General features: G+C 42.4%; 1 protein-coding gene across 1 annotated transcript in view; it reads left to right on the forward strand.

The window, feature by feature from the left end:
• The first annotated feature begins 1,736 nt into the window (after positions 1 to 1,736).
• The window catches only part of GTF2F2 (general transcription factor IIF subunit 2), a 93,529-nt gene continuing 68,446 nt past the window's right edge, over positions 1,737 to 26,819 (forward strand). The window contains exons 1-5 of the mRNA XM_048046934.2: positions 1,737 to 1,923; positions 8,777 to 8,850; positions 9,350 to 9,368; positions 10,307 to 10,451; positions 18,650 to 18,688. Coding sequence (XP_047902891.1) covers positions 1,858 to 1,923; positions 8,777 to 8,850; positions 9,350 to 9,368; positions 10,307 to 10,451; positions 18,650 to 18,688 — 343 coding nt within the window. The 5' untranslated portion in view covers positions 1,737 to 1,857. The remainder of the gene's footprint in view (positions 1,924 to 8,776; positions 8,851 to 9,349; positions 9,369 to 10,306; positions 10,452 to 18,649; positions 18,689 to 26,819) is intronic.

Below are 26,819 nucleotides of genomic sequence, written 5' to 3' on the forward strand. Positions count from 1 at the left end.
TGCATGTAGCATGGGGAATAAACAAGAGGAGTTAGAGATCTGCTTGGTAGAGCACCATGGGGACAAAGCCCTGGAGGGAAGAAGGGCCCAAGAAAGCTGGTTAATATTCAAGGAGCACCTCCTCCAAGTTCAGGAGCAATGCATCCCAACAAAGAGAAAGTTGGGCAAAAATGCCACATGGCCTGCATGGAGGCCTGCATGGATGAACAGAGAGCTCCTGGCCAAACTCAAGCAGAAAGTGGAAGCCTACAGAGGGTGGAAACAAAAACCTGGAAACTCTGCTAAGGCACATGAAAAATAAGAAGGTGATTGGTGACAGCCAACATAGCTTCACTAATGGCAAATCGTGCCTTACAAATCTCGTGGCTTTCTATGATGGGGTTACAGCATTGGTGGATACAGGAAGAGCAACTGACTGCATCTACCTGGACTTGTGCAAGGCATTTGACACTGTCCCTCACAATATCCTTGTCTCTATATTGGAGAGACGTGGATTTGTTGGATGGACCACTTGGTGGGTAAGGAATTGGCTGGATGGTCACACTCAAAGAGTTGTGGTCAATGGCTCAATGTCCAGGTGGAGATCAGTAATGAGTGGTGTTCCTCAGGGGCCAGTATTGGGACCGGCACTGTTTAACATCTTTGTTGGTGACATGGACAGTGGGATCGAGTGCACCCTCAGCATGTTTACCAATGCCACCAAGCAGTTGTGGTGTGATCAACACGCTGGAGGGAAGGGATGGCATCCAGAGGGCAGGCTTGAGAGGTGGGCTCGCATGAACCTCATGTGCTCAACAAGGCCGAGTGCTAGGTCTTGCACCAGGGCTGGGGTAAACCCAAGCAGAAACAGAGGCTGGGCAAAGAATTGATTGAGAGCAGCCCTGAGGAGAAGGACCTGGGGATGTTGGTTGTTGAGAAGCTTGATGTGAGCTGGCCATGTGTGCTTGCAGCCCACAAAGCCAACCATATGCTGGGCTGCACCAAAAGCAGTATGGACAGCAGGGTGAGGGAGGTGATTCTCCCCCTCTTCTCTGCTCTCATGAGACCCCACCTGAATGCTGTGTTCAGCTCTGGGGCCCTCAATATAGGGAGGACGTGAAGATGGTCAAGGGGCTGGAGCACCTCTCCTATGAAGACAGGCTGGGGTTGTTCAGCCTGGAGAAGAGAAGGCTATGGAGAGACCTTATAGCAGCCTTTCAGTACCTGAGGGGGGTCTACAGGAGAGCTGGGGAAGGACTCTTGGTCAGGGTTTGGAGTGATAGGACGAGGGGGAATGGCTTTAAGCTAAATGAGGGGAGATTTAATTAGATGTTAGGAGGAAATTCTTCACTGTGAGGGTGGTGAGGCCCTGGCACAGGTTGCCCAGAGAAGCTGTGGCTGCCCCATCCCTGGAGGTGTTCAAGGCCAGGCTGGATGGGGCTTTGGGCAACCTGGTCTGGTGGGAGGTGTCCCTGCCCATGGCAGGGGGGTGGGACTGGGTGATCTTTAAAGTCCCTTCCAACCCCAACCATTCTGTAATTTTGTAATACCTACAGGGCCAATCACCCTCCCGTGGACTGAAATGAGGCTAGCATAATGGTATTTTTTGTTTAATGAACAGTTCCGAGCACATGGGTTTTCCCTGTGCCGTTCCACCTAGCTTATTCCCTATGTCCCCTCCCCCCGGCCGCCATTTTGGGCGTCCCCGGGGCCGGGCGGCGGGGCGGGCCCCGGCAGCCTCCGCCCCCCGTCTCCGCCGCCGGCGGCCGGAGCAGTTTGGGCGCCGCGGGCCGCCGTCGGTGCGCCGGGGCCGCGGGTCCGGGCGGGAGCAGCGGGAGCCGGAGCCGCCTGGTTCCGTGCCGGCCGTGCCGCGGCGCCATGAGCGAGAAGGGCGAGCTGGACCTGAGCGGGGCCAAGCACAACACCGGCATGTGGCTCGTCAAGGTGAGCGGCCGCCACCTCCCCGGGGCACAGGCCCGGGAGCCGCTCGGTGCCATTTTGGGGGTGGCGGCGGCTCCTCCGCGCCCCGAGGCTCGGGGAAAGGTTGGGGCCCTGCTGCTTCAGCCCCCGGTTGGAAAGGGAGAGCGGTGTGGCCGGGCCCCTCGCCTTAGGGCTGGCGCAGGGGCAGCGAGCGGTCTCTGTCCCAGATGGTAGGGCAAAAGGTGTCTTGGCCCTCTGCTTCCTTCTTTCTAAGCATACTTTTCTTCCTCCTGGGGACAGACAGCAGCCTCCTCCTCTGGGGACAGGGAGCAGGCCCTGAACGACCACGTGAAGGAAGGCATGAGGACTGGGCAGTTCCCAAATACCGGTTCTGGGTGCCGAGGGGTGTGACGCATGCTTCAGGCACCCAAGTGGCTCGTTGTGCCTCTAAAAAAGCACTGGGGTTTTCAGAAGTGCAGCAGGGCCAGCCTGGGGCGGGTAGGTTTCTACACCCAGCTTCCTCTTTCATCACAGAATCATCTAGGTTGGAAGAGACCTCCGAGATCACCGAGTCCAACCTCTGACCTAACACTTAACAAGTCCTCCACTAAACCATACCGCTAAGCTCTAAATCTAAACGTCTTTTAAAGACCTAACAATCCTTTCAGTAAAGAAGTTCATGCTGACACCCAAGTGCCTGGTTTCAGGAGACTGCTGGAAACTGCTTGGTGCTCTGCTTGGAATAACTTTTCTGGGGGAATAAAAATAAAAGGTGACAGCAGAAACCTGCAGGAGTATGTGATGATACTGAGGGACAGGATGATAAAATGACAGGTGAAAATCGGAGATTATAAATGTAAGCTGACGTGCACAGAGGAGAAACCCTTTCTGATCATACTTGGAAAGTAATTGGGTCTCTGCTGGATGATGCCTTCGAGAGGGGAGATCTTGGGTTTACAGAAGGTGTGGATAGCTCTGAGCATGGCACATCAGTGCCAGTCAAATGAGCAGAGTCAGCACTGGGCATGATTACAAAAGGCATAAAGATTAAAATAATGTATATTATTATGCCATCATATTACCTGTATCCCACATGCTGTGTGTAGCTGTGGTTTTATCCTCCCCATCTTGGAAAGGATGTAGCTGGCCTAGAAACAGCTCAGAGAAGAGCACGAGGAGTGATCAGGGGAATGAGGAACACTGTCTGTGCAGGGAATTCCCAAATATGCTGTTACCTTTTGTGCTAGGAAGGTGACTGATCTTCTGGCTGTGTGTACAGATTGGGGGATGGGAGGCTGGAGAGCAGCCCCGCAGAAAGGGATCTGGGGGCTGTGGTCACAGCAAGCTGAACGCGAGCCAGCAGTGTGCCCTGGCAGCCAGGAGGGCCAACCGTACCCTGGGGTGCATCAGGCCCAGCACTGCCAGCGGGCGAGGGAAGGGATTGTCCCGCTCTGCTCTGCGCTGTGCGGCCTCGCCTCCAGCACTGTGTGCAGCTCTGGGTGCCACGGTGTAAGGAGGGCATAAAGCTATCAGTGCCCAAAGGAGCGGCTGAGGCCCCTTGGTTTGTTCAGCCCAGAGCAGGCTGAGGGGAGGCCTCATGGCGGCCTGCAGCTCCCTCACGAGGGGAGCGGAGGGGCAGGCGCTGAGCTCTGCTCTCTGGGGACAGCGACAGGACCCGAGGGCACGGCATGGAGCTGGGACAGGGGAGGGTCAGGCTGGGGGTTAGGGAAAGGTTCTGCACCCAGAGGGTGGTCGGGCCCTGGGACAGGTTCCCCAGGGATGCAGTCATAGCACAGCCTGTCAGAGTTTAAGAAGCGTTTGAACTGTGCTCTTAGTCATGTTGTCTGAATTTTTGGGTAGACCTGTGTGGTGCCAGGAGTTGGACTCGGTGATCCTTTTGGTCCCTTCCAACTTGGGTTATTCTATGATTCTGTGAAGTCTTTTGGATGTCTGTAAAGTAATAAGTGATGTTAAAGGTGGATAGGAGAAGGTGAACAGGTAAGAGTCAGTTCTACAGCAAGAATGAGGGGTGTGACAAATTAGTTCATGTGGTGGGCATGCAGAACAAACAAAGCAGGTACTGTTCTGCTCAATATTTATTTAAGTTTTGGAGCTTTTTGCAGTAGGAAGATGTGATTGTCAAATCTTTGCAGAAACTCAACAGTCGATTAGACAAACGTGTGCCAGCGTAATGTATTGAGATATTAAAAATGAAGGTGCTCCCCTACTTCAAGACCGCTGAATCAAAGATCACAGAAATTAGAAAGCATTCTAATTTCCACAAGCTGTGGAAAATTCCTGTTCTTGTCATGTTCTGCTCTTCCTTAAGCACCTGCTGTTGGCCACGTCTGGGGAAGAGGATGCTGAACTGGGTTGACCTTCAGTCTGATACGGTTTGGTGGTTCTTGGAGCGAGGCAGGAGCTTTCAGGCACATCAGTGCTTGCAGTTGTCACGGCTCTGAGAGCACAGGCTGCTGCCTGCTTTGGTGAGAAAACTGGACTAAAAGGAATGCTGAAATACGGCTCGTCCAAGTAATGTTCATGTAATTGTTCGTGCGTGTGGTCTGACTTTATAATTTGGCTGTCATCGTGGATAATTAAAAAAATAATTACAAAATTGCTAACGTTGCTAGACCAAAGCAAGGTGTTTGCAGGATTTTATCCTTTAAATTCCTTCAGACCTCAACTTGGAGACAACCAGGCTTGTTACTGGGATCTTCAACGCGTGCCAGGTCGTGGCAGCGTGTAGCACCAGTACTTCCTGTCCTCGCTAGGTGGGATAAGGAGGCTGACTTCAGCCTTGCTTTCAGGGACAGAGCAATCAGCTCTGCTGGAGGAGGAGGAGAAAAAAAGCTTATTTAATTTCCCTTTAGCATGTATTATGCTGGCATGGGAAGTATTCCAGAGAGACTACTTAACAGGCAATAAAAAAATGTGGTGATGAGTATTTTAGAAGCACGAGCAGTATGAGGAGACACAAGAAACACAGTGGGTTGCTTTAGTACAAAACTAGAAAGCAACTTAGATAACTTTGTTTTGTGTTTTTAGGGAAAGCTAAGAGCATCATAAGAGCTGTTGGATATGCATTGCTAGCAAAGCGAAGCACGTTTAGTATTAGCCATTAGAGTTGTTAATTTCTTGCTCCCTGTGTGATGTGTTTGTGTTGTTTTTATTTTGTTTGGTTTAATTTAATCTGCTGTATTAATTCGTATTTTAAAGGATGATAGCTTTACCTAACTACTTTTTTTATACTCAAAAGAAAACAGAAGCATAGACCCTGAGATCAGTCTTACGTGATTTCTGAAGTACATACAGCAGCATGCAGATTACTGTATATAAAGAGAGCTAACTTCATCGAATGCAGAACACGGGCAGTAGTTTATTAAAGGTGGGGGCTGCTTGTGTGTTTTGTTCCGAAGGTAGCCAAGCAGTTGGGAATAAGCTGAGAGAAGATGTGTGGACCAGGGGCCCTTTTGTTGTACAGCATCTGCAGGGCTCCTCGTGTGCTGGAGCCCTGGTGTTCCTGTGAGGTGAGCAGCAAGAAGAGAACAGCAGCCGTAAGAGGTCTTGAAATGGTGTTACTTAGTACGTCAGATTTCTTTTTGTTATTATCTTGTATGTTTTTCGGATAGAAGAGAGTTTTTATCTATGAACCCCAGAATAAAGGCCACTTGCCTACAAGATTTTAAGTAATCCATCAGAAGGGCAGTTACTCTGTCCCCAAGTCAGTCTTTCTGTGACTCGGTGTTTTTCAAAGTCCTGTTTAGGATTCTTTGAAAATTCTTTTTGTTCTGCATAAAACAGAACGGCCACTCTTGTTTTCTCTACATTATTTTGAGATTTTGTACATTCTTACATTTTGTGTACATTATTTTAAAGATTCTGAAAGCTGCCTGTTGTCAGTAAGTTCCACTTTTATCATGCTAAAGTTAAAAGAAACTGGCCAATTAAGACTTCTGTAGTGTGTAAGACATTCCTTACCTTTCCTGTGGTTGCTTACACCATTAGCATGGAGCTAGAGATTTCTGAGAGCATTTTGATGGTTTTGAGAGTACCATCTCATTTTAACTGAAGTAACCACAAATAGGTAGAAATAATCCTTTGATCTCAGCCCTCCATCACCCCTTTTCTTCTTTTTCTCCGTGTAGCCGTTGAATCCGGATAGGCTGGCAGAAAGGCAATGATTAATTGCACTCTTTGAGGCTACTTCCCATGCAGCTGAAAGGAGCGTGATTGATCTGCAGCCTCCCAGTCTGAGTAAATTCCCTGTCTGATCGTATTATATAGCAAGTCAGCGATTCTAATGGCATCAGAATCCTTCAGTCCTTTTCCACTGATAATGTGTGTGTCTGCCTTATTACCTGGCAGTATAAATTAGATAGAGATTAGGTGCGAGCACATCATAATATTGCCATTGAGTCAGCCAGAGCACGTGTCACGGCATTTATCTTGTCTTTAGAGAGAAAATGAGATCTGATTTGGCATGAAATCTGCTGTAGAAAGTTACCACTTCAAAAACTATGAAATATATATATATATCAGTACGCTGTGCCTATTCATTGCTTTGTCACACATCTGTGACATGTTTGACCCAGTGCTAGCCTGGATTGACATTCAGTTTGGCCGAGCAGTTGGAGGGCATTAGGATTTTCTAGCTACTCCCCAGTTGTCGGGGTGCTGTGAGACTAAAGGCAAGCGTTAAGCCCCAGTACAAAGATGTTTTCTGTGGGGTTTGTTTGTTTGTTTTGATTTAAGGAAGGACACAAGGTAAATTGCAGGATAAATGCAAGGTTATTATTAAATTAGTCAGAGCTTTAGGAACTTTGCAGGCTACGGTTTGTCAGCAAGTTCCTGGGATAGACTTTACTTCCTCAGTAAAGTAAAACTTTGCTTACTTTATTCTATGCAAGACAAAAATGAGACTGCAGAGAGCCAACTTGCTGCTTGAAACAGAAAATACCAAGGGCGGAATGTGGTACATTTCTCTTTCTCAGTGGCTGCACCTCACAATGTTTTTCGACGTGGGCACGGATGTTTTCAGTAGCTGTGAACTGCGTGAGCTTTGTGGTACCAATCATGTGAACTAAGCCGGGACTGCAAAATTAAAGAATGTGAATTTGTCCAGACGTGCCATGAGCACGTAAAGAAGAAAGGTATTAAATTCTGGTGCCGGAATGCTTTTTTGTTACCTGGTATTGGAACAGTACAGGGATTTCTCCTTTAACAATTCACTATTTTGGGTCTTTGAGATATGTCCTTGCAGTGACTGCTGCATCCTGAGCACGGAGGAAGGGTTTATGGGAAGTAGTAACTTCTGTTAGGATGCTTTCAGCTACTTCCTTTAGGGAAAAAAAAATCCCTAATTCCCATATCACTTGAACATCTTACAGGTAGCTGCAGACAGTGGGGTATGAGATTGTCCCTGCTGTCTCAGGTCTGTATTCCATCTCTTGCTGTGAGAAGGCAGGGAAGCCCCTCGTGCCCCTGGGGCTGAACTGGCCAGGGGCTGAAGGCAGCAAATGCAGGGGCTGGGTTGGGAGCTGCTCGCCGGGACGAGGCTGTGGCACCTTCTGAAGTCCTCTGGAAATGTGTGCTCCTCTAACCAGTGCTCAGTTTTTTTGCTAAACAGAGGTAGCGGAGGATATTGACACAAACACTTAACCTTCTGATTTCACAGAATAAATGTGATTCACCTTCCTTAAGCTTGTCTGCTCTGTAAGAAGAACCTGGGTAACGCTGCGGAGCGCTGGGCGCGTTGTCCTGGCATCGTTACCCCCAGAAAAATGAAATGCCGCTGCAGACGCAGAGACCTGCCTGCTGGGATGCGTGTGGGAGTCTGAAGAGCGTGGGTGTGCGGACACCAGCTGCAGCGAGGCATGAGGCTGGCCGTGGAAGCGCGGGGTTTTGGAGCCTAGCTCACCCCGCAGTAGTGAGCTGGTCTTTTTTGGCCAGGGAGCAGAGAGGCGGGCTATGATTTCAGCTAGCACTGCAGTAGGAAAAGGAGAAAGCCAGCTTTAGGCTTGTTGGTTCGTTAGCTGTGCCCCGAGGCACCTTGCTGCCCACCAAGAGCCCAGGCCACCTGAGGCTGCAGATATCAAAAACTTTGTTATTGAAGGAATGTCTGTGGCTCCCAAACTCTAAACCTCCTCTTTTTCAGCACCTTTTGGTCTCTGAGTTGCCTGTCTTATCATAGTCCTCATAGCTGTGGTGGTGGTGTTTCTTCCCAAAGAGATGAGACTTTCTAGCGAATATTTAAAAGTGTAGTTTTATCTGGTAGAATTACTGAGACTTTAATTTAAGAATATGATGCTGAGCTTTTTTGCTTCTTATGATTGCATAATAGTATTTGAGATTCAAGATATTATAGTTTTTCCCTCATTTGGGACAAACATACTGTACGCTGGCCTTATCTTTATGCTGCGTTGTTGGGGAGGGACTCTTTATAAAGGACTATAGTGATAGGACAAGGGGGAATGGCTTTAAACTAAAAGAGGGGAGACTTAGATTAGAGGTTAGGAGGAAATTCTTCACTCAGAGGGTGGTGAGGCCCTGGCACAGGCTGCCCAGAGAAGCTGTGGCTGCCCCATCCCTGGAGGTGTTCAAGGCCAGGCTGGATGGGGCTTTGGGCAACCTGGTCTGGTGGGAGGTGTCCCTGTCCATGGCAGGGGGTTGGAAGTGGGTGATCTTTAAGGTCCCTTCCAACCCAAACCATGCTGTGATTCTTTTTGCTCTCCCTAATGGAATATATTGCCTACTATGTTTAAATCGTACTGTATTCTGAAGTGGTCAACAAGAAGGCATTTAAAGTACATGCATGTACATAATTTATGTAGAACTTTAAAATCTGCTTTTCCTGAAATCTGTCATCTTGTTTTAGGTCCCCAAATACTTGTCACAACAATGGAATAAAGCATCAGGAAGAGGTGAAGTGGGAAAACTAAGGATTTCCAAGTAAGCCTTTGCTGTACCTTTCTTGGTTGCAATTTTTAGACTGTTGGCATTGCACGTAGAAGAAGCTACCTGCAGTAAAATAGATAATGTCGCACCTTTTGTATTACATAATCCCGTTTCTCACAAACACCATGTGCATATTTCTCTGTAAACTGAAAAATACTTGCTTTTATAGTGATTATGAATATATATATACATGAAATTATACGGGGGAGTGGCAATATGCCATAATGTGATGTTTGATTCCTTAAACCCAAGAAATATGCACATCTAGCTGGAGAATCTCCTTTATTTTATTTGTATGCTGTTTTGCTGCTTCTGTTCTCACCTGCTGACTTTTCCCACTTATTCTTGGGCATCAGCATCCAAAAAAAAAAGAGCAGTTCAGGAGTGAAGATGAGTAACAAAACCAGAATTTGCTTTTGGCATTTTTATCAGGGAAGTTAAACTTGTGGAAGTAGATTATGGAAACTAAAACATTAAATATTTTCTTTTGCAGAAATCAAGGAAGAACAGAAGTAAGTAACTACCACATCCAAAGGCTGTGGATGTGTTATTTTTTGAATTCTAACAATTGTTTAGAGCTTTCTGGGTTCTAATATCGTATATTTTTTGTTGTATCTGTGATAAAGCATTGTACCACTGAGTCAGGAGTAGAGAATTCTGCTTGTAGCTCTGCCCAAAAGTTTATTGTGGGACTTCCCTTTCAAGGGGGGTTCAGGTTGGATGTTAGGAAAAGGTTCTTTATGGTGGTCAGGCAGTTGGAACAGGGTCCAAGCGGTCACAGCACCGAGCCTGCTGGAGTTCAAGAAGGATTTGGCCAACACTCTCAGACATATGGTCTGATTTTTGGGTGGTCCAGGAGATGAGAAAAGGAGTGTTAGTTAGAATTACTTAAACGAACGCATAGGTCTGTCACTTAGAACTGGAAGAAACTCTGGACCAAACAATGAGTCCCTCTCCAGGATTCTTGCTGTGTCTGGCAGCTCGGCGTTCTGCGAGTTCCTTTATTGGGCATGTAATTGGGCATTGCTATGTAAATATGGCAGTGGAGCTGTATTTGGAGTTCCCAGGCTAATAACGCTTGTGGTGCCTTAGCACTTTTCTTGGGGACTAAACTGGCTGTGTGAAACTTTTTAAATCACTGAATGATGCTTGAAAACCTATTATGCCTTCCATTTTAATAAGTAAAATCAAATTATTCTCTGACTGCAAGAGAAAATAATATACTTAAAAGATGAGTAAATTTTATTAAGTGCATTAAAGCTTTGACTACTTTATTTCAAAAAGCGATTGATGTATCAAGATTCTTACCCCACTCTTTTTTTTTTTTGAAATGTTTTTCAAGTAGAAATGTTCTATACTATTTGTCTTTTCTCTCTTTCTGTTTCCCCATAACTCTTAGAGCTGTGTCATTGAGTCTGTTTAGTAACACTGTGGTCATTGTGACTGTTAGGTGTCATTTACTTTGAATGAAGAACTTGCAAGCATCAATGATATTGGAGGAAAACCTGCTTCTGTCAGTGCACCAAGGGAACATCCTTTTCTTTTGCAAAGCGTGGGAGGACAGACCTTAACAGTGTTCACCGAAAGTTCGGCAGGTAAGGTAGAATTTGTTACAGTCCTAGTGTACGTGATTTCAATAAACTGGATGCTGAAAAGGCCAAAAGACTCAGAATAAATTTTGGCTTTGTTTTGTGGTAATCTGCATATGTATCACTGTTGTTTTTGTGTGTTATCTCGTACATTTCACCTGTGGGTCTGCTGAACAGAGCACAGAGTGCAGTACATTATGCGTTCCCTTTTAGAGTTTTCACTGGAAAAAGTGTTTTTGTGTTCCCATGTGCTTTTGAGGTGAAATAATGCATTTTCCCCTTGATCTCTACTGTGAATTTAGTTTTATAAAAAGGATGGTTCTTCCTCTGTCCGGTTGATCAGGTCCATTTTAGTAAGAAACACACCCGTTCACCACATGTTCTTAAAATATAACTGTGGTTTAAGTGTATTAAATCTTACAAGGTCATGTTACCAAACACTGCAGAAGTAAGGTTACCATTTTTCTCACTGGATTCCAGTTGTTTGGCCTGCCTGAAGTACAGTTCAGTAGCTGAATGAGTGATTAGGATGTTCATGATAACATGTCCTAAATTGCATGTTAGATTTAAGGTATGTGGTAGTGTTACAGTGTGCAATATGCTCAGCAGACTGCCTTGCATACAAGTCCCACGTGTTGTAGGGTTTTCAGCTGAAATTACATGGTCATGTTTTGGATGTTGGAGAGTGAAGGAAAGTAAGATGTCTGCAGATCTTATCTTACTGTCTGCAGAAGGTATCTCAGTTTCAGGTACTTAGGTTTTGGTTTCTTCAGGAGACATACAATAATTTTTAATACTTCTGCCTTCTGTGGGGCAGCAAACTCTACAGTTTGATTAGCTTCTGATGGTTTCACGTTCATAGGCTGGCAGGTAATTGCTGTGATGGCAGTGTGATGCTTTATCAGATAAACAAGGGGGGAGAATCATAACATGCAGGACAGAGATAGAATACTCGGTACGTTTGGCCAACTCCTTTTTAAAATCTATTTTACAGATGTAATGGCTGATAGTAAGGTATAAGGAGCTCGACTGTCACAGTTGGGCTGGAAATATAAGCTCTTAACGCTGCAACTCAGGCACTTTTCAGTTGCTACCCCTTTCTCTGAAACTGATTTAATCTTTTCATTGTTTTTTTCACTTGAAATATTTTATTTTCAGGTGCATAACATGCAACACATAAATACTGTTTTTTATAATTTGCAGATTATATATGTGGAAAGAGATAGGGAACAAGTTTTCATGGACCTTGTAAGCATTTCAGTTGTACTTCGTGTTTTTTTTTTTGTTGTTTCTCTGTGCCCTGACCTCCGAACGCTTGAAAGAAGAGAGCTATTGCAGGTGTGTAGCATTTGCATTCCAAGATTTTTGCATGTTTGCTATCTTGTGGTATTTTGTTTTCCAAGACACTTTTTAATACAAAATACTTCTTCCAAAACCTCTCATGGTAACTTGAATGACTGCAGTGACTGCAGCTTAACTTGAATGCGGAGTATTTGGCATCAGTTATAATGAAAGTCATTAGACTGTGATAGCTAGAAGATGCCTCTTTATTTCTGTTTTACTGTCTGTAATGCCAGTGTCTTGAAACCTTTAGGTACTTAGAAGCTGTTCTATTTTTACCTGATCAATGAAAAGCTTGGCATTTCTTAGCAACTCGAAAATGTTATTCAAGGACTGATCTAGTGAGTAGAGTAGAAGTTATAATATTAATCAGGAGCAAAGGGAGTTTATTGAAGTGAGAAATGTTTGGAGTAAAGCACTGAATAAGCATAGAACCTGTCAAAGTTGTTTTTGTTTGAGTTTAGCAAGCATGGCATGCAGTCAGTGAGTTTTCAGGAAACTGTGTTAAACTGTGTTGCTGTTGTGTTAAAGCTGGTATTGGCAGTACAGTCAAAAACAAACGTTAGCGTACTTTTCTTTCTTGATTTTGTTTGTAAAAATGAACGTGACAAATATATCCCAAATTCCAGCCTGGTTGCTTACAGACACCATGTTCCTGCAGCCACTCTTGTCTTGGAATGTGCATCTCCAATATGTTTTGAGCTCCGTGGCCAATTTCAGCAGTGTGGAAACAGGTGTCTGAAGAGTGGAACAAAGCTGTATGGATATACTACCCAAAATAAAGGCTGCTAAACTATTTGATGCCAGAAAGTCCACATGGAAAAGAACTGTTAAAGTTGTATCAGCCATGGAAAAAGACTCAGTAAAAGCTTACACCTCTTTACACATCAGTCAACCCACAGTAAGATGCAGTCATAAGTAATTGAAATGCATTAATTCCTATTCTCATAGACCAATGCTTGTTTTCAAATTATAATTGGCGTATTTTTGTGGAAAGCGTTGGTGATCTTGCTGCTCTGTCTTTTACTAAGTGCACTGTATTATGGATCTGATATGCCAGCTTGAACCATGGTCCAAAGATTAAGCTGGTATAGAACTGCAGGTGGCATTTCTGATGTTGTATCTGCAAGGATGTATTTGACGAATAAAGTGGGTGAAATATGGACAAAAAAGTGCTTTGTGCACTTTTGTTCTAAGTCAATACCTTTCTTGAGGACTGAACTCAAGATTCCCTCCTAAAATGGGGGGAAATTCATATAACAGTTGGATTTCTTTTATAAGGAGTGGTTTTTTTTGTATTATTATTTTATCTTTCTGGAGGACATTAAAATCCCTAAGATCTTTTACATCTGCTATCCTTATCTACTGACCATCTTCACCCAGAGGGTGGTCGGGCACTGGGACAGGCTCCTCAGGGCAGTGGTCACGGCACCAAGCCTGTTGGATTTCAAGAAGTGTTTAGACAGTGCTCTCAGACATATAGCCTGATTTTGGGTAATCCTGTTTGGAGCCAGGGGTTGGACTCGATGATCGTTGTGGGTCCTTTCCAACTTGGGATATTCTATGATTTTTCTGATTCAGAAAATGAATGAGTGATGCCAAAGTTTGCTTCTGAAATCTTCAGTAATCAGAGAAGGTACTGCAGGGAGTTCACCCATCTGGCCATTTCAGCACTTCACGTTGACTTATCTGGCCACTTAGAGCAAGCAAAAGAGATGAAACTTAACAAGTAATTTAGTATTTTCTGCATGGTGTGATCTCCAGATTGCTGAATGGGTTTCCTGGGGTTTTTATTTTGTCTTAATCACAACTGGTTGTAATACCTGTTGTAGTTGGAAGAAATCCTTTCACTCTTGCATTGCAAATCTCTGCATCTTTGGCAGTCCCCAATTAGTTAATGGACGGAAACAGGCTCTTCTGAGGTGCCATTTGTTACGTCCAAACTCTAATGAATTGCAGTTTCTTATCTTCTACTGCATGTACCAGATCTGAGCTAATATAAAGTGGATTCCATCCCAGATACTGCTGAAAAATCTGGTCTGTGCTTTCAAACACAGCGCACTTTCTGTGTAAACTAACTCTTTTTTTTTTCTCCCGTTTCTTTTCTTTTGCTATTTGTGTATTTTGAAACAGCTCTAGTGAATTATAGGGAATAGCAATATGCATTCAAAAGTACTGGTTGCAAAACAGCACGTTCAGCTGCTGCCTGGACAGCTGCGAGGAATGGTTGCAGAGCAGTTGTTTTGGTCCAGGTTAGGAGCAGATGCCCGTTTCCCAGAAATGATCCTTGGCTGATCTTACGAAGCCTCATTTTCTCTCCCCAGCTCCTTTGCAGTGCTGTTTGCATCTGCGAGACGTTGCGGAGTCTGCATTGCCAAGCAAATCACCGAGACCTGCAGCGGTGTTCCTGACGATCAGTTTAGCACAGCTAGTGGGAAGTGTGGCTTCTGTGGTGACTGCAGAGGGATCCGAAGCACAGTTGCCTCTCGCTGTCTAGGTCTTGCCGTCTAGGCTGATTTCAGTATTATTTTTGCATTAGCTATGAACTACATTCTGTTCCATAAACATCACCATATGTACATCAACAGTTGCTATGCAACAATGCTATTTGTGCTTCCAGTCATTTTAGCTTATCTTTGTCATCAGCTATCACAGTTGTAATTTTTTGGGCGGGAGGAAAGGAGGAGAGCATTTTGCATATATTTCAGTGTTCTGTATCGAACAAAATGAATTTTTCGTGTGTGTATGGCTAAGAACTATTTAGGGGCAGATCATGAACTTGATATGGGATATGTTGGATGAAAAGTGTTTTTTTGAGCTTCCTACTGGCACTCACCCTGGCATGAGGAAGTGGTGTAATTTGACAGTGTCTGTCTTGGTTGAAGAAACGAGAACATGCTTTTGTTAAACATTTAACAGCAAACTTTTCTGGTTGTGACTATAAACTGATTCCCTTAACTGTTTTAATTGCCTCTTGCTTATTTTTTCTGTCAGCAGGTAGTTCAGTCTTGCTGGCTCTTAATACAAATAAATGCAGCTACGTTACAGACGATGAGAAAAGTTTCATACTGAGTTGTTTTTTGGGGAAACGTGTTACTAATGTGACATGGGAAAACACAGACCTTGGCAGGCAATTGCATCCCTACTGTAAAGGACTGATGGATGGATAGAAGGATTTTATGCCGCAGGAAAAAATAGTGTAAGATATTTCTGTGAAGTTGGGTGAGATGACTCATTTTATTGAAGTTTTGAATACATATTCACAACTCCCCCTTCATAAGTGGGATTGCCTTGATGCTTATTTTAGTGATGTTAAATTCCTTCGTACTTGCCCCGACTCACTGCTGTTTGAGTAAAATGTGTTTAGAGAAATCCGTGAAGTGACAGGATGACGGGCAGACCTTTGGTTCTTTCCGAGAAGCATTCGTGCATGGACCGTTTCGCTGTTTCGTGCTTCACGGAAGATCGCTGGCTCTTAACATGACATTCTTGTCTAGTTTTCTGTGTCTTCCTTCTCTCCTTTCAGAATCTCATTTCATGAAGTGCAACTTTTTTTTGGGTAATGCCGTTCAATAACACAGATGACTCTGCCTGTATACCAGCTCCCGGATTCCCACTGCCCTCCAATGTTCTCCTCTTGTTTGTTTTGTTTTAACACAACTGCTAATGTGAAAGTCCCCTTTTTGGGCTGGTACGTGAATCATGCTTACTGTATGGCTTACAGTGCGTGATTGTATTCCAGTGAAAATGATTATTCAGAGTTGGAATTTTTGAACTACCAGACGTATCTAGCCATTTAAAGGGGAGAAATGGCTAATAAAAATTTTGGAAAGGTGTTTTTTTCTTTCATTAAAGTAGTTACTGCTGTAATTACATTTAATTATTTCCATAGTACTCAGAATCTTGACGTCTTGCGATTCTACTTCCAATCTTATTAGATGCGTGTTTGACTCTTCACATTTTTCATCAAACTGTTATTTGGGAAATAAATGCCCTCATCTGCTGCCTTAGTTCTGCCTGGTCAGGAGTTTTGGCACATACCTGTGTACCTCAGCAGCACTTTCTGATCGCCTCTATTTATTTGGGCTGTCACTTAACACATATTCCAGACTCCAAAGTGCTTTGTGGTCTTACTTGATGCTTCCTCGTTCATTTATGTACTTCAGTCTTTTATGGACTGGCTGGAGAGTATTCAGGTAACAGCAAGAGAGGAAAACCTCTTGGCAACCCTAAGATCAAAAGAAATACAAACAGCCGCTGCCTTTCAGGTCTCTGGCATTTTTGCAAATTTCAAAATATCTGTGAGGATCACAGAGAAGATGCAACCATCATCAGAAAAACAGAATATGTGACTTGAACATATTTACAGACTATTTACAGACTGCAGTTTGACGGGTCAAGATTTCATAGGTATTATTGTGACATATTGTCCATTAAAAAGCAAGGGTGACACTTAGAGCATCTGTCTTCTCCATCTCTAAAAAATGGAAATATTTGCATACCAGCATTGTGAGGATTAGCAAATTAATGTAAAGTGGGTTCAGCTGGTTTTCAGGGGTAAGCTAATTTTCTTTTCATTTTTATTACTAAAACTATAGACTGTTAATTCCTGTGCAAACATAAAGAATTGTTTTGAGGATATAATGCACAGAGTGTATGGAATGTTAGAATGGATTTAGCATGGTGAGAGTAGAATTGGCTTTCTGCCAATTTCAGTGACTTTACATTACTTTGTTCCTTTGCAGTCTCAATGACGTACCTGTGGCAAGGGGAAAAAAAGTCAAGTCCTGTTGACATTTATCTGGGAATCTTGCATGTTGTAGAGGAGGCTGGGCAACTGCAATCTGCACTGATAACATACTAAGTAGACATAGTACAGCTGCCTTTAACTTCTTTGTGCTATTCATACTCATAGAATCATAGAATCATACTCAGAAGATTTTTAAAGCAGAGACCCATGACCCAGTCACAACAAAAACAAATTGTCTAATGATGAGGGGAAAAAAGCAATTTTTTTTGTAAGGCTGAATTTTTATTTTTATTTTTGTCTCTGTTAAAGGCAGATTCACCTGCTGCATGCAGGCAGACATGCTCACTCCTGTAGACATGGTACACGTATATTGTTATTTGAATCAGAGATGAAATTAATTTTTAAGTGTGATGGCTTCTTATGCAGGAGTTATGGTTAGGTGGCAAGTCTTTCATTAAAACAAAGTCAAAAAGAAACAGAAGCAGTATCTGAATTTTAAAACTATCTCAGCCCAGTTAAGGGTTTATGTCTCAGTATGTTTGCCTGTTTTTCATTAAGCTCTTTTTGCTTGTTAGATAGGTTGTGAATGTTTCCATAACTAAGTTAAAATTGAGGTCGAGTTACTGGGTGGGTAATAACGTTACGCTGTAAATGTGCCAAATACACTCAAAAAAGTAAGTCAATGAAAAAATACGTGCTTTTCTTCAAACGGGCAGTCCTGCATGTATGTCTGGAAAGTTACCAGGGTTTTTAACTCACTTAGTGAATGCTTATGGGTGGGAAGAGGCCACATAGGGATGTTTTCTGAGCGCGAAGAGACATGCCTTCAGCTCCTAGGACTTAACAACAGCCACTGTTCAGGCAGAGAAAAGGAGCATCGCGCAGATCCTTCTTTTTGCATTAGTCCCCTGGCTGTCAGCCTTTTCAATGAGAAAATAGGGCCATCAGCCATGAAAGCCAGCAAGAACCAGTGGCATGAAAAAGGTTTTGTAAAACATTTCGTGTTTCCAAGTTCTGTTAATACCCAGCCTGTAAATGGCAGAAATGATCAAACTAACAACTCAAAAATTTCTCTCCGGATTATAGCAATAAGTTTTTCTTGCCTGTGAGTAAATTGTCCGTAATGATAGCTGTGACACGGCTGAGTTGGAAGCAAAAGACAAGTATATTTTACCATTTTTAACTGTATTGCAGATAAGTAAAAATGTTCTTCTTGTTCTCTACCTTACAAGAGGTGTAAAAAGAACAAATAATAGGAGAAGCAGTTGAACTTGAGGTTGGGAAATTTATGTAGGAGTTTATCTATAGGACTTTGTAGGTGTTAGAACTTGGTTTACCAAAATACATCCATTGGCTGCTGTCTCTTGAAAGGCTGGATTGAAATTTAATGCGGAAAGCTGTTCCCGATTTTCACTCTGCCATTCACCTGAGCGATAAGCCACTTGGCAACATGTGTCTTATTTTCTTTAACGCATACTTTCATATTCTCTGTGAAACAGGATGTTTCTGATTTTATATATTATTATATATTTTTAATATATTTTATATATTATTATATATTTATCTGACAAGTCTGGCTATAGTACCATCTGAGGGCCAGTGATGAGAAGGTAAAAAGATTGAAAAAAATAAGTCCTTTTGTGATCTAGAAAGCTGCAGAAAAGCTAGAGAGCAGGTTGTCCGTGTTGAAAACTTGTCTAGTGACAAGCATGTTCTTTTGCAGAACTTTGTTTTTTTTTTTTTTAAATATACAAAAATGATACTCATTTGTCTACAGAGACTGGTAAGATAAATGGCCATTGTTTATTACTGAAGCATAATCCTACAACTGATTTTTCTATAACTGCATAACTTCATTTGTGCAGAGCTCAATCAGAGGTGTAATGGAGTTTATCTCATTTAAGAGTTTGGGTACTAAAGGAGACTTTTTGTTGCTCTGTGTGGTAATTTTTTCTTCAAAAAGCATTTATAAACATTAATCAAACCCAGTAAGTGTGGTTTTTATCCTTCTTTGCTTTGCAGCCCAGTTTTTAGTTGTAATTTCAAATAATCAACAAAGAAACATTATGTTTCCCTTTTTGTTCATTTGTGTTTTGTTTTTTTTTTTTTCCAGAAGGCCAATCAGACGAAAAATCTGAAAGCAGCAGTGCTGGTGAGTGTGGACACTTTCTCTGAAACACTTAAGTGATGACTTATAACTGCAGCTTTTCAGTTTTACTTTCCAAGAAATTGGTAGCTTAAAAAAAATGGTTCTTTTTGTTATATTTCTTGGGCAGTGTCATAAAATTGACAAACAACTTAATAAACTGTATGCTGTAACCAGAAGCTTAAATTATTAATATTTTTTATTTTAATGGAAAAAACAGAATTATGAAGGAGAGCATTAGAAATGTAATGTTCTTTAGAATGTCATTATGGATTTTTATTTGGTGTTTCTCATCTATTTTTTATGTTCATTGACTCTCATATTAGTTTGGTTTCTTTCCTCTTGGTTGGAAAGTTTGTAGCCAATTTCCAAATCTTTGTTACCTGATTTTAATTGCATAGGCTCATTGCTCAGAAAAATAGTGTTCTCGTATTGTACTTTATTCAAATTTTCTACTGCTTGCAAAAAACTTAAAAATTCTTTGGAAAGAGTCAAAGAAAAATTCTTAGTTCACTTGTGTCACCTACCAGTCACGTGTTAGTCAGTCTAACAATGTCTTAAATGCAGTTAATACTTCTAAGGGTGCTTCCCAAACTGTAGTTGCTCTAGTAAAAATGGTTCTTTGCACCGTTCAAAGAAGTAAATTATTATTTTTTTTTAATGAAATGGTCAACATGCTTCTATCAGATAAGATATCAGGCAGGCTTAGGAATGTTAAGATTTCGTTTTAGGTCTAAGCTAGTCTGAGCAGGCTTCCTTTACAGCGAGGAGGAAGGAGACAGCTCCGTAAGGCATCTTAGAATGAGACAGGTAGGTGCAAGTGCAATTCCCCAGCAACTGAAGCAGAGCTCTCTTGGGGCTGTGTGATCCTAGGCTGCTCCCCTCTCTTCTGCTAAATCCTGTGGGCTTACATTACTGAAATTGCCTGGTGTTACATGACAGTATCAGAATCTTAGTGTCAAGTAGCATTTAATAAAAATTCCCTTTTTTGCTTTTATGAAAGATGTTTCAAAAATATCACTAATGTACTAGCACGAATAAGCACCAGGGTAAGCAAGAGCCTGTGATCCTGGGAAACTAGACACAGCTAATGTAAAACACATAGACAAATTTCAGGCTTGTTAGCAGAAGGATTACCCGTGATGCATGCAGATTAAATAGTACTGGCACTTGTAAGTAGTCGTGGCAGAGACAGTAGATGGACTAGAAAGAGTCTTATACCCCTGCCCTTCTTAAAAGCAATTCCTAAATATAAGTCTAATGCTAGTGGCCTTTCAAAATGTCTTCTGGAATGTATTTTTTCATACACTGTAATATGGAGATGCCTGTTTCTTCTGTGTGTTGTTTTTTTTTTCATGTATTTGACTTTTATTTGAACTGCATTTCAGTTTCAGCTGATGCCAAAAGTGTATACTTCCATCTTTTTTTTTAAAGGAATTCTTTTTAACATTGAGATGCTTTTTATTGTAGTGGCTTAAGCATGTCAAAAGATTTATGACTAGTTTTAGAAATGTTATATCTATATCCTCCTACTGAATCCAAGGTATATTTCTAGCTTGCAGTTTTCCCCATTGTTAGAACCTGTTCCCTCTGATTATATGGTAATAGTGATGTGACTTTAAGGTGATGAAGGGCTACTTTCTAGAGATTAGTATTTTTGTACCACTTGAACAATGAGACTCACTGATGTGGGATGTCACATTTTAAGCAGATCTTAAGAGTTTAACTTCTGAAATGAGTCAGAATTTTAATATTTATATTGCATTTCTCTGCTGTTTTTTTCATTGTAGGCATGTGTGCGTGTTTTTGCTTGGCTTTGGTGGTTTTTTTAATTCTGTTTTGCTTTGGTTTTGCATTTTGAATGATTGAGTTGTCTTCTCTTCACTCTTTCTGTCTCCTCCAAATTGTAGAAGATGACCACATGCTTAGTTGTTTGTACTTTTGCTTCAGTCAGAAGAATGAGCTACTGTATGCTGGGCACTGTTTAAATACACTGACAAGATGAAGCACCAAGCCCATTTCATGGAATTAAGCTGACTGGGGACTCAGCTTCGAAGTGATGTAGTTGGTTACACTGTGGCATTTAAAGGAAGACCCTTAGCCATCAGTTACAATTATTTGTTTAGAATTTATTTACTTTTTTTCCTCAAATGCATCATGAAAGTTGGATGACCTTTCCCCAACTACCTTTCAAGTAATTCAGCTTACTGAGGGCTCCATTTCACTGCTGATCATCTTGGCCCACGATAAATATTTTTGAGGCAAAGATGATGTCTTTTCTATATTTATTTAGCGTTTTAGAGTAACGAGGCTGCTTTTGGATATTACTGTGATGAAGTTTATGTGTAGTTAGAAAGTAACATGAAGAAATGCTCTGATTTACCTCTTTAAACTGTTCCCACATATTTTACATTAGGAGGGTACTACCTTCAGAATTTCTCTTAAGTTATAAATCACCAGTATTATGTATGGTATTTGCAATAACATTTATCATTGGACCAGCATTGCCACAATACTTCATACCATATGGAGGGAGACAACGTGATACTGGTTCAAACCAGAGTTCACATACCCAGCATCCTGTCCTCAGTGGTGGCCGGGAAGTCTTGAGAAGAGTAAAAGAACAATGCAAAGCATAGCGATGCCTCCCCAGAGTACTTCTTCCAGTCTTTAATGATTTGAAGGTCAGAGAGATGCAGAGCCAGGGGTAATGGTTCTTCTATTTAATAGGCAGGCCTTCATGGATTTTTTCTTCCGTGAAGTATCCCTGTTGGTTTTTGAGCCCATGTAAACTGTCGATATCCATAATACCTTGAATGATGGTAAGGTTACAGTCAAAATATTCAGGAATTAAGATATAACATAAACAAAATAAGAGCTCCTTCTGCATATGCAGTTTGATAATTTGAGATCACTTTTTCCATACAGAGATCCTTAGTACATGTGATAACACTGCTCAGGGAGCCAGCCAGTGCTGGGTTTTGTTGAGTGTAAAAGGAAGGAGCAAATAAGGTGTCAGCTAAAGGAACAAGAAATGAGAATTGGCTCTGCTTTTTCCTATGTGATGCCAAGCAGCAGCATGTACTCTCTGAACAAATAATTTAAATCCAAACGTGTGTATACAGTTCCTGTTTGCTTATGGCTTCTCTTGCACCTACCCGTAAGTGCTGTCAGTGGTGACAGAAGCTGTGAAAACCAAGTGTTTATGCCACTTAAAGTCTGACCTACCTCCCCTCACCCCAAAGTAAAAATACCCAGAAGCTGCTGCCCTGAGCCTGTGTTGTCTTTTAAGAATGGTATGGTAAAGAAGTGTGTTCTTAGTGCGCTTATGCACTGTCCTTGTGGAAGCAAGTTCACTTAAAGTTGCACAGCCAGCAATTAGTATTCTAATATAATACATGTAAATATGATATATTTCATATTATAATGTTGCCTAAGCTTTGAGAACATCATTTTGAAAGCATAGTATTTCTTTCATAGGGGTGTGTGTTTGTTTCAGCTATGTACACAGACCACAGATGCATATTTTTCTTCAAGGATGTGTGTATCAGCCACCGTTACGTGTCCTGAACCTGCTTCTAGCCAATTGCACTCCTATTCTGTATAAATTTCCTCTCTTAAAGTCTTTGACATGAGTTGATAGCAAATAGGGCCATCAGTACTTAACAAGCTTTAGGACAAGGTGTTAGTCATCTCTTCCCCTGTACCTGCTGGTGAGTAATACTAAAGCCTTCTAGTGAGAGGAGAGGAACTGCTGGGACCATTTCTTATTTGATTTTGGGTAGAAGGAATAAATTATCTGAGATACTGCAGACGGTGGAGCATGAACCTAGAATTAACATTTTGCCCACTGCGAATGTACGCGTTTGGCTGCAGACACAAGTATGTAATGCTTGAACTGTCTGTAGATCGCTCTTGCTTCATTTTTCGGTGTCACGACAAAGAATTTCAGGTATTGATTATACATACGTTGGTATACTTAAAATTCAGTGTAAGCACTTTGCTTAATGCTGAACAGCATTGCAGTGAAGTCAGCAAGTTTTTGTTAAAGGCACAGAGTTCTTATGGTATGACGCAACTGCATGAAGCTGCAAAGCGCACACTTGATTTCATCCTCTTCAAAGCAATTAACGTATATTAATTGTACTTCTAAAGCAAAATTTAACTAAGGACAGAAATGATCATCAGGAGGAGCAGAGCAGTAATTCTTAATTTGAAAACTAGCGCAAATCTCAGTGTTGAAGATAATTACAGAATCTGCCATTTTCAAGCTGCAGAAAGAGTTTTTGTCTTGGAAATTAAACTTTTCTGTTGGCAGATAAATGCAACAAAACTTAAATAACGGACTTCTTGGTAGTATTCCAGGAGTCGTAATCAGTAATGCGGCTCCATTTGTTGCTGTTAAAACAGATAAAGACGCAACCATTCCTGCGTTATGGTATGTGTAGTTGAAGGCTATCATCCTGGTTATAATAGATAGTCTGGAGAATTAAGGAGGGTGCACTGGTAGAACAGCAAAAAAGGACCTACAATTTAATGTAGGTCAACACTAATTGGAACTAATTTTTTTAAGAAACTTGCATAAATATTGCCATTAATGTCTATTTATTTTAGAATACTGTATGAATATTCTAATATTTGCTTGACTGAGCAGTCCTGATGTATTTAGCTTGCAGTCATCTTTCTTTCGATTGCATTTATGTTTTGTCTCAATAATAATCCATTTTTTTAAAAAAGAAACTAAAGAAAAAAGTCATGCATCCTGTGAAGTGCTTCACGGCTTTCAGTACAGGCCCGTAATTTTGCCATGCAGTCTCTATCCTGAGAACAGAATCACAGAGTTGTAGGGGCTGGAAGGGACCTCCAGAGCTCACCGGGTCCAGCCCCCCTGCCAAAGCAGGTTCCTTAGAGCAGGCTGCCCAGGTAGGCGTCCAGACGGGCCTTGAATATCTCCAGAGAAGGAGACTCCACAACCTCCCTGGGCAGCCCGTCCCAGTGCTCCGTCACCCTCACCGTGAAGAAGTTCTTTCGCATGTTGGTGCGGAACTGCCTGGGCTCCATTTTGTGGCCGTTGCCCCTTGTCCTGTCCCCACAGACCACTGAAAAGAGGTTGCCCAAATCCCTCCATCTCCCACGCGTAAGATCTTTGTGACTCTCAAGGAATCCCAGGAATTTCAGCCATGTCTGGGGTTGCAGATGATGACTCCACAAGTTGTTTTTTGTCTTCTGTGAGGGATTTTGCTGCTTATTGGAGTTCACCCACCTACCAGCACGATCGCATCGGGTGTGCTCCATCCTCAGCCTTTTGCAGTGCTACAGGGACTAAACCAGAGCCTTGAGTGGTCGCGGATCAAAGGGGCAGAGAGAGATCTCATGCTTGCTGCTGTGGCCAGTACAAGGCTGGTGTGTAGCAGCTGTAAAGCTAGCAGGAGGCAGTTTCAAATAAGAGGTGGTTCTGCGCTCAGAATGTAATTAAGCTATTGAATTGCCTGCCAGAGGATGTGTACGTGAAGATGAGGTATGCTAAAGGCTTACAGGGCTTTAGAGGAGACCACAGAGGTACTGAAGGGCAGTAAGGCTGAGAAGACGTCTGGTTTGAGAGAGCCCAAGCCCCAAATACCTGGTAGCTGGACATGTGTCTAGGGTGAGAATCATGTGTTTGCTCTGTCCTCAGGCCTCTTGGCGGGTATCTGCTTTCAGCCACGGTGCTGGGATCCAGATGCTGATCTGACCCAGTATGCCTGATTCCCAGGCTCTGCCTTTTTTTTTTCCTGTTTGTTTTTTTCCAGTTTATCTAGGTGTCCAGTGAGCACATTTTCCTCCCAAGTCTCTGCCTGAATTTTTAAGTAATGGGCTTGTGATAAGCTTTAATAATCTTTTCTTTTCTCTCCCTACTTACCACGAAGTGCTTATGCCATTTTGCAGTGAGGAAGAAGAAACTCTGCATAGCTTAGTAGCCTTAACCACTTAAATTAATGAGCAGGTTCAACATGGATGTAACTTCTGAGGGGAAAGGCAGTGAAGGCAAAGCCAAGAGCAGCCCTTCTAAGGCTGTGCGTAGTCACTCACCTCTACCTTAGCTAGCAGCAGATGCGAGAGCACAGGAGACTGCAGCACAGTAGGACCTCAGCTTTCTGTGTGCCTGAGTCTGGGAACAGTCTAGCAGAGCTCATTTGGTGCTTTCCCAGAGCTACAAGGCTTTTCCAGCCCCAGCATCTTGCCGACAGGAGCAGTGTGTAGCTGTGCACATTGTCTTCCACATGCAGGTTGTCTTGGGAATTTCTGCACCGTAATCTGTGGGCAAGCCCTGAAACCCTCATCTGTGCACCACAGAAGAGTATTATCCAGGTGGATTTTTAATGTCCTGTGAGAAGGCATAAAGCAGTTTATATGTTAGATTTCTGCACTGTAGGGAAAGAACATGACTTGCTATTCATTTTAGAAAATGTGTAGGAAATATCACAGGATCTGGCAGTGCTGCCGGCCTTAGATGAAGTCAGCTGGTAACCTGAGAGTGCCTTTTTCTCTGTTTAGCTGATTCTTATCTGCCTGGCTTGCAGGACCTTTAATTTGTTTCCTATGAGATTACCAGGTTCAGATTGAGGAAAATGTACTGCTTTATCCCTAATGCTTGCCAAAGGCTTTATTTAAGTAGGAAAGAGGCAATAAACGACTGGGTTTGGTGTTACAGTTGCTTATTCTGTTTACGTTTTTTGATGCTTAGGCTGTTCATTGCTAGTTTGTTTGCTTAATTTTTCCTTCCTAATTGAGAGAGTCTGTACCCACCTCTGACCTGTTGGGTTTTTTATTCATCTGTTCACTGTGGTACAGAATCAAGAACCTTCTTTGAGTTAACAAGCAGCTTTCTGTGGAGCTACAGGAGTAGCTTTATAGCTTGATATTTTTCCGTTAAATAAAAAAAAATGTATCTTTCCATTCCTCTTATTGCTGCTGCTGAAAAAAAAAAAAAAAGAAAATTGTCCTTCTGAAATGTGACGCACGAAAAGCCAAAAGAGAATTATTAATAGTAGTAATTTCAAGATAATTAGACTTAGTTATTTGTGTTGTTCAACCTCACTGCTGTCCTGTGCCTTCTCCATCAACCCAAGGCCCCGAGGTGACAGTCACTCTCATGGAGTCCTTCTACCCTCCTCGGCCCTGGTGCTCAGGTATCATGAGCTGTCTCACTGCACTGCCTCCTCCCAGCCCTCGCTGCTCGGGCAGCCTAGCACCTCAAGCTCTAGCAGCCCCCGTGGAGCCTCATCTTCCTGGAGCTGCAGCTTTCCCTTGCAAGTGGCCTTGGATTTTAAAACCCGTTGTCATCTCCTTGGTCTTTGGTCTTCATCTCCAAAAGCTCCTGCAGCTGGTGAGGTGCCACCCTCCCTAAAGAGGATGCTGGTTCTTCTTTCGGTGTCAAGAGGGTGGTGGTAGTGGAAGTATCCTGGAAAAGCATAGGGATCTAGGTTTTCAGGTAACTGAAATAATGCTTGGAATGGAACTCTAGGAGCCCCCTTTCAACGTCCAGAAAGATTGTGGGTTCCATGAATGCTCCATAAACCTATTGTATTCCCAAAAGGTGTAACACCAGTAACCAAGGCAATGCTGTACTTATTTCTAGCATTATCACAGGTTTACAGACCTTCAGAATGGCTTCATTTTTAACTCATCTTCTAATTGCTTGGTTTTTAAACCTCAACGTGCTGAACTTGCCTGTCTCCGTATAATAATGTTTTAAATGAGTGGCTGTTGTTTACGGCTATAATTATTGTACCAGTTTCATGAATGTTTTTGTTTCGGAAGCAGCAGAACAGTACTCCTTTTTGAAGCTTAAAATGAACAAATGTGGTGTTAAATGATAATGGCAATGATGTTAAGCTGTTACCAGTGCAGATAGAAACAGCTTTTTTTGTAGACTGTTGCTTTTAGCTGTGTGGTACTCCTACTACGTGCATTTTTAGGAGGAGAAGTCAACTGTCTAGTTCTGCAGGATATTATGCAATTTCTTTCAGAAAGAAAGGCAAGCGTGTTTTCTTTTTCAGAATGCTTGCTCATCCGAGTTCCTCAGGTGCCGTTATACATCTCCCTCCTACCGTCTTTGCCGTGCTGCTTATTTTCTGACATTTTATTGTGTGAATGG

This window comes from Anser cygnoides, chromosome 1, assembly GCF_040182565.1.
Source record: "Anser cygnoides isolate HZ-2024a breed goose chromosome 1, Taihu_goose_T2T_genome, whole genome shotgun sequence".
Taxonomy (NCBI): domain Eukaryota; kingdom Metazoa; phylum Chordata; class Aves; order Anseriformes; family Anatidae; genus Anser; species Anser cygnoides.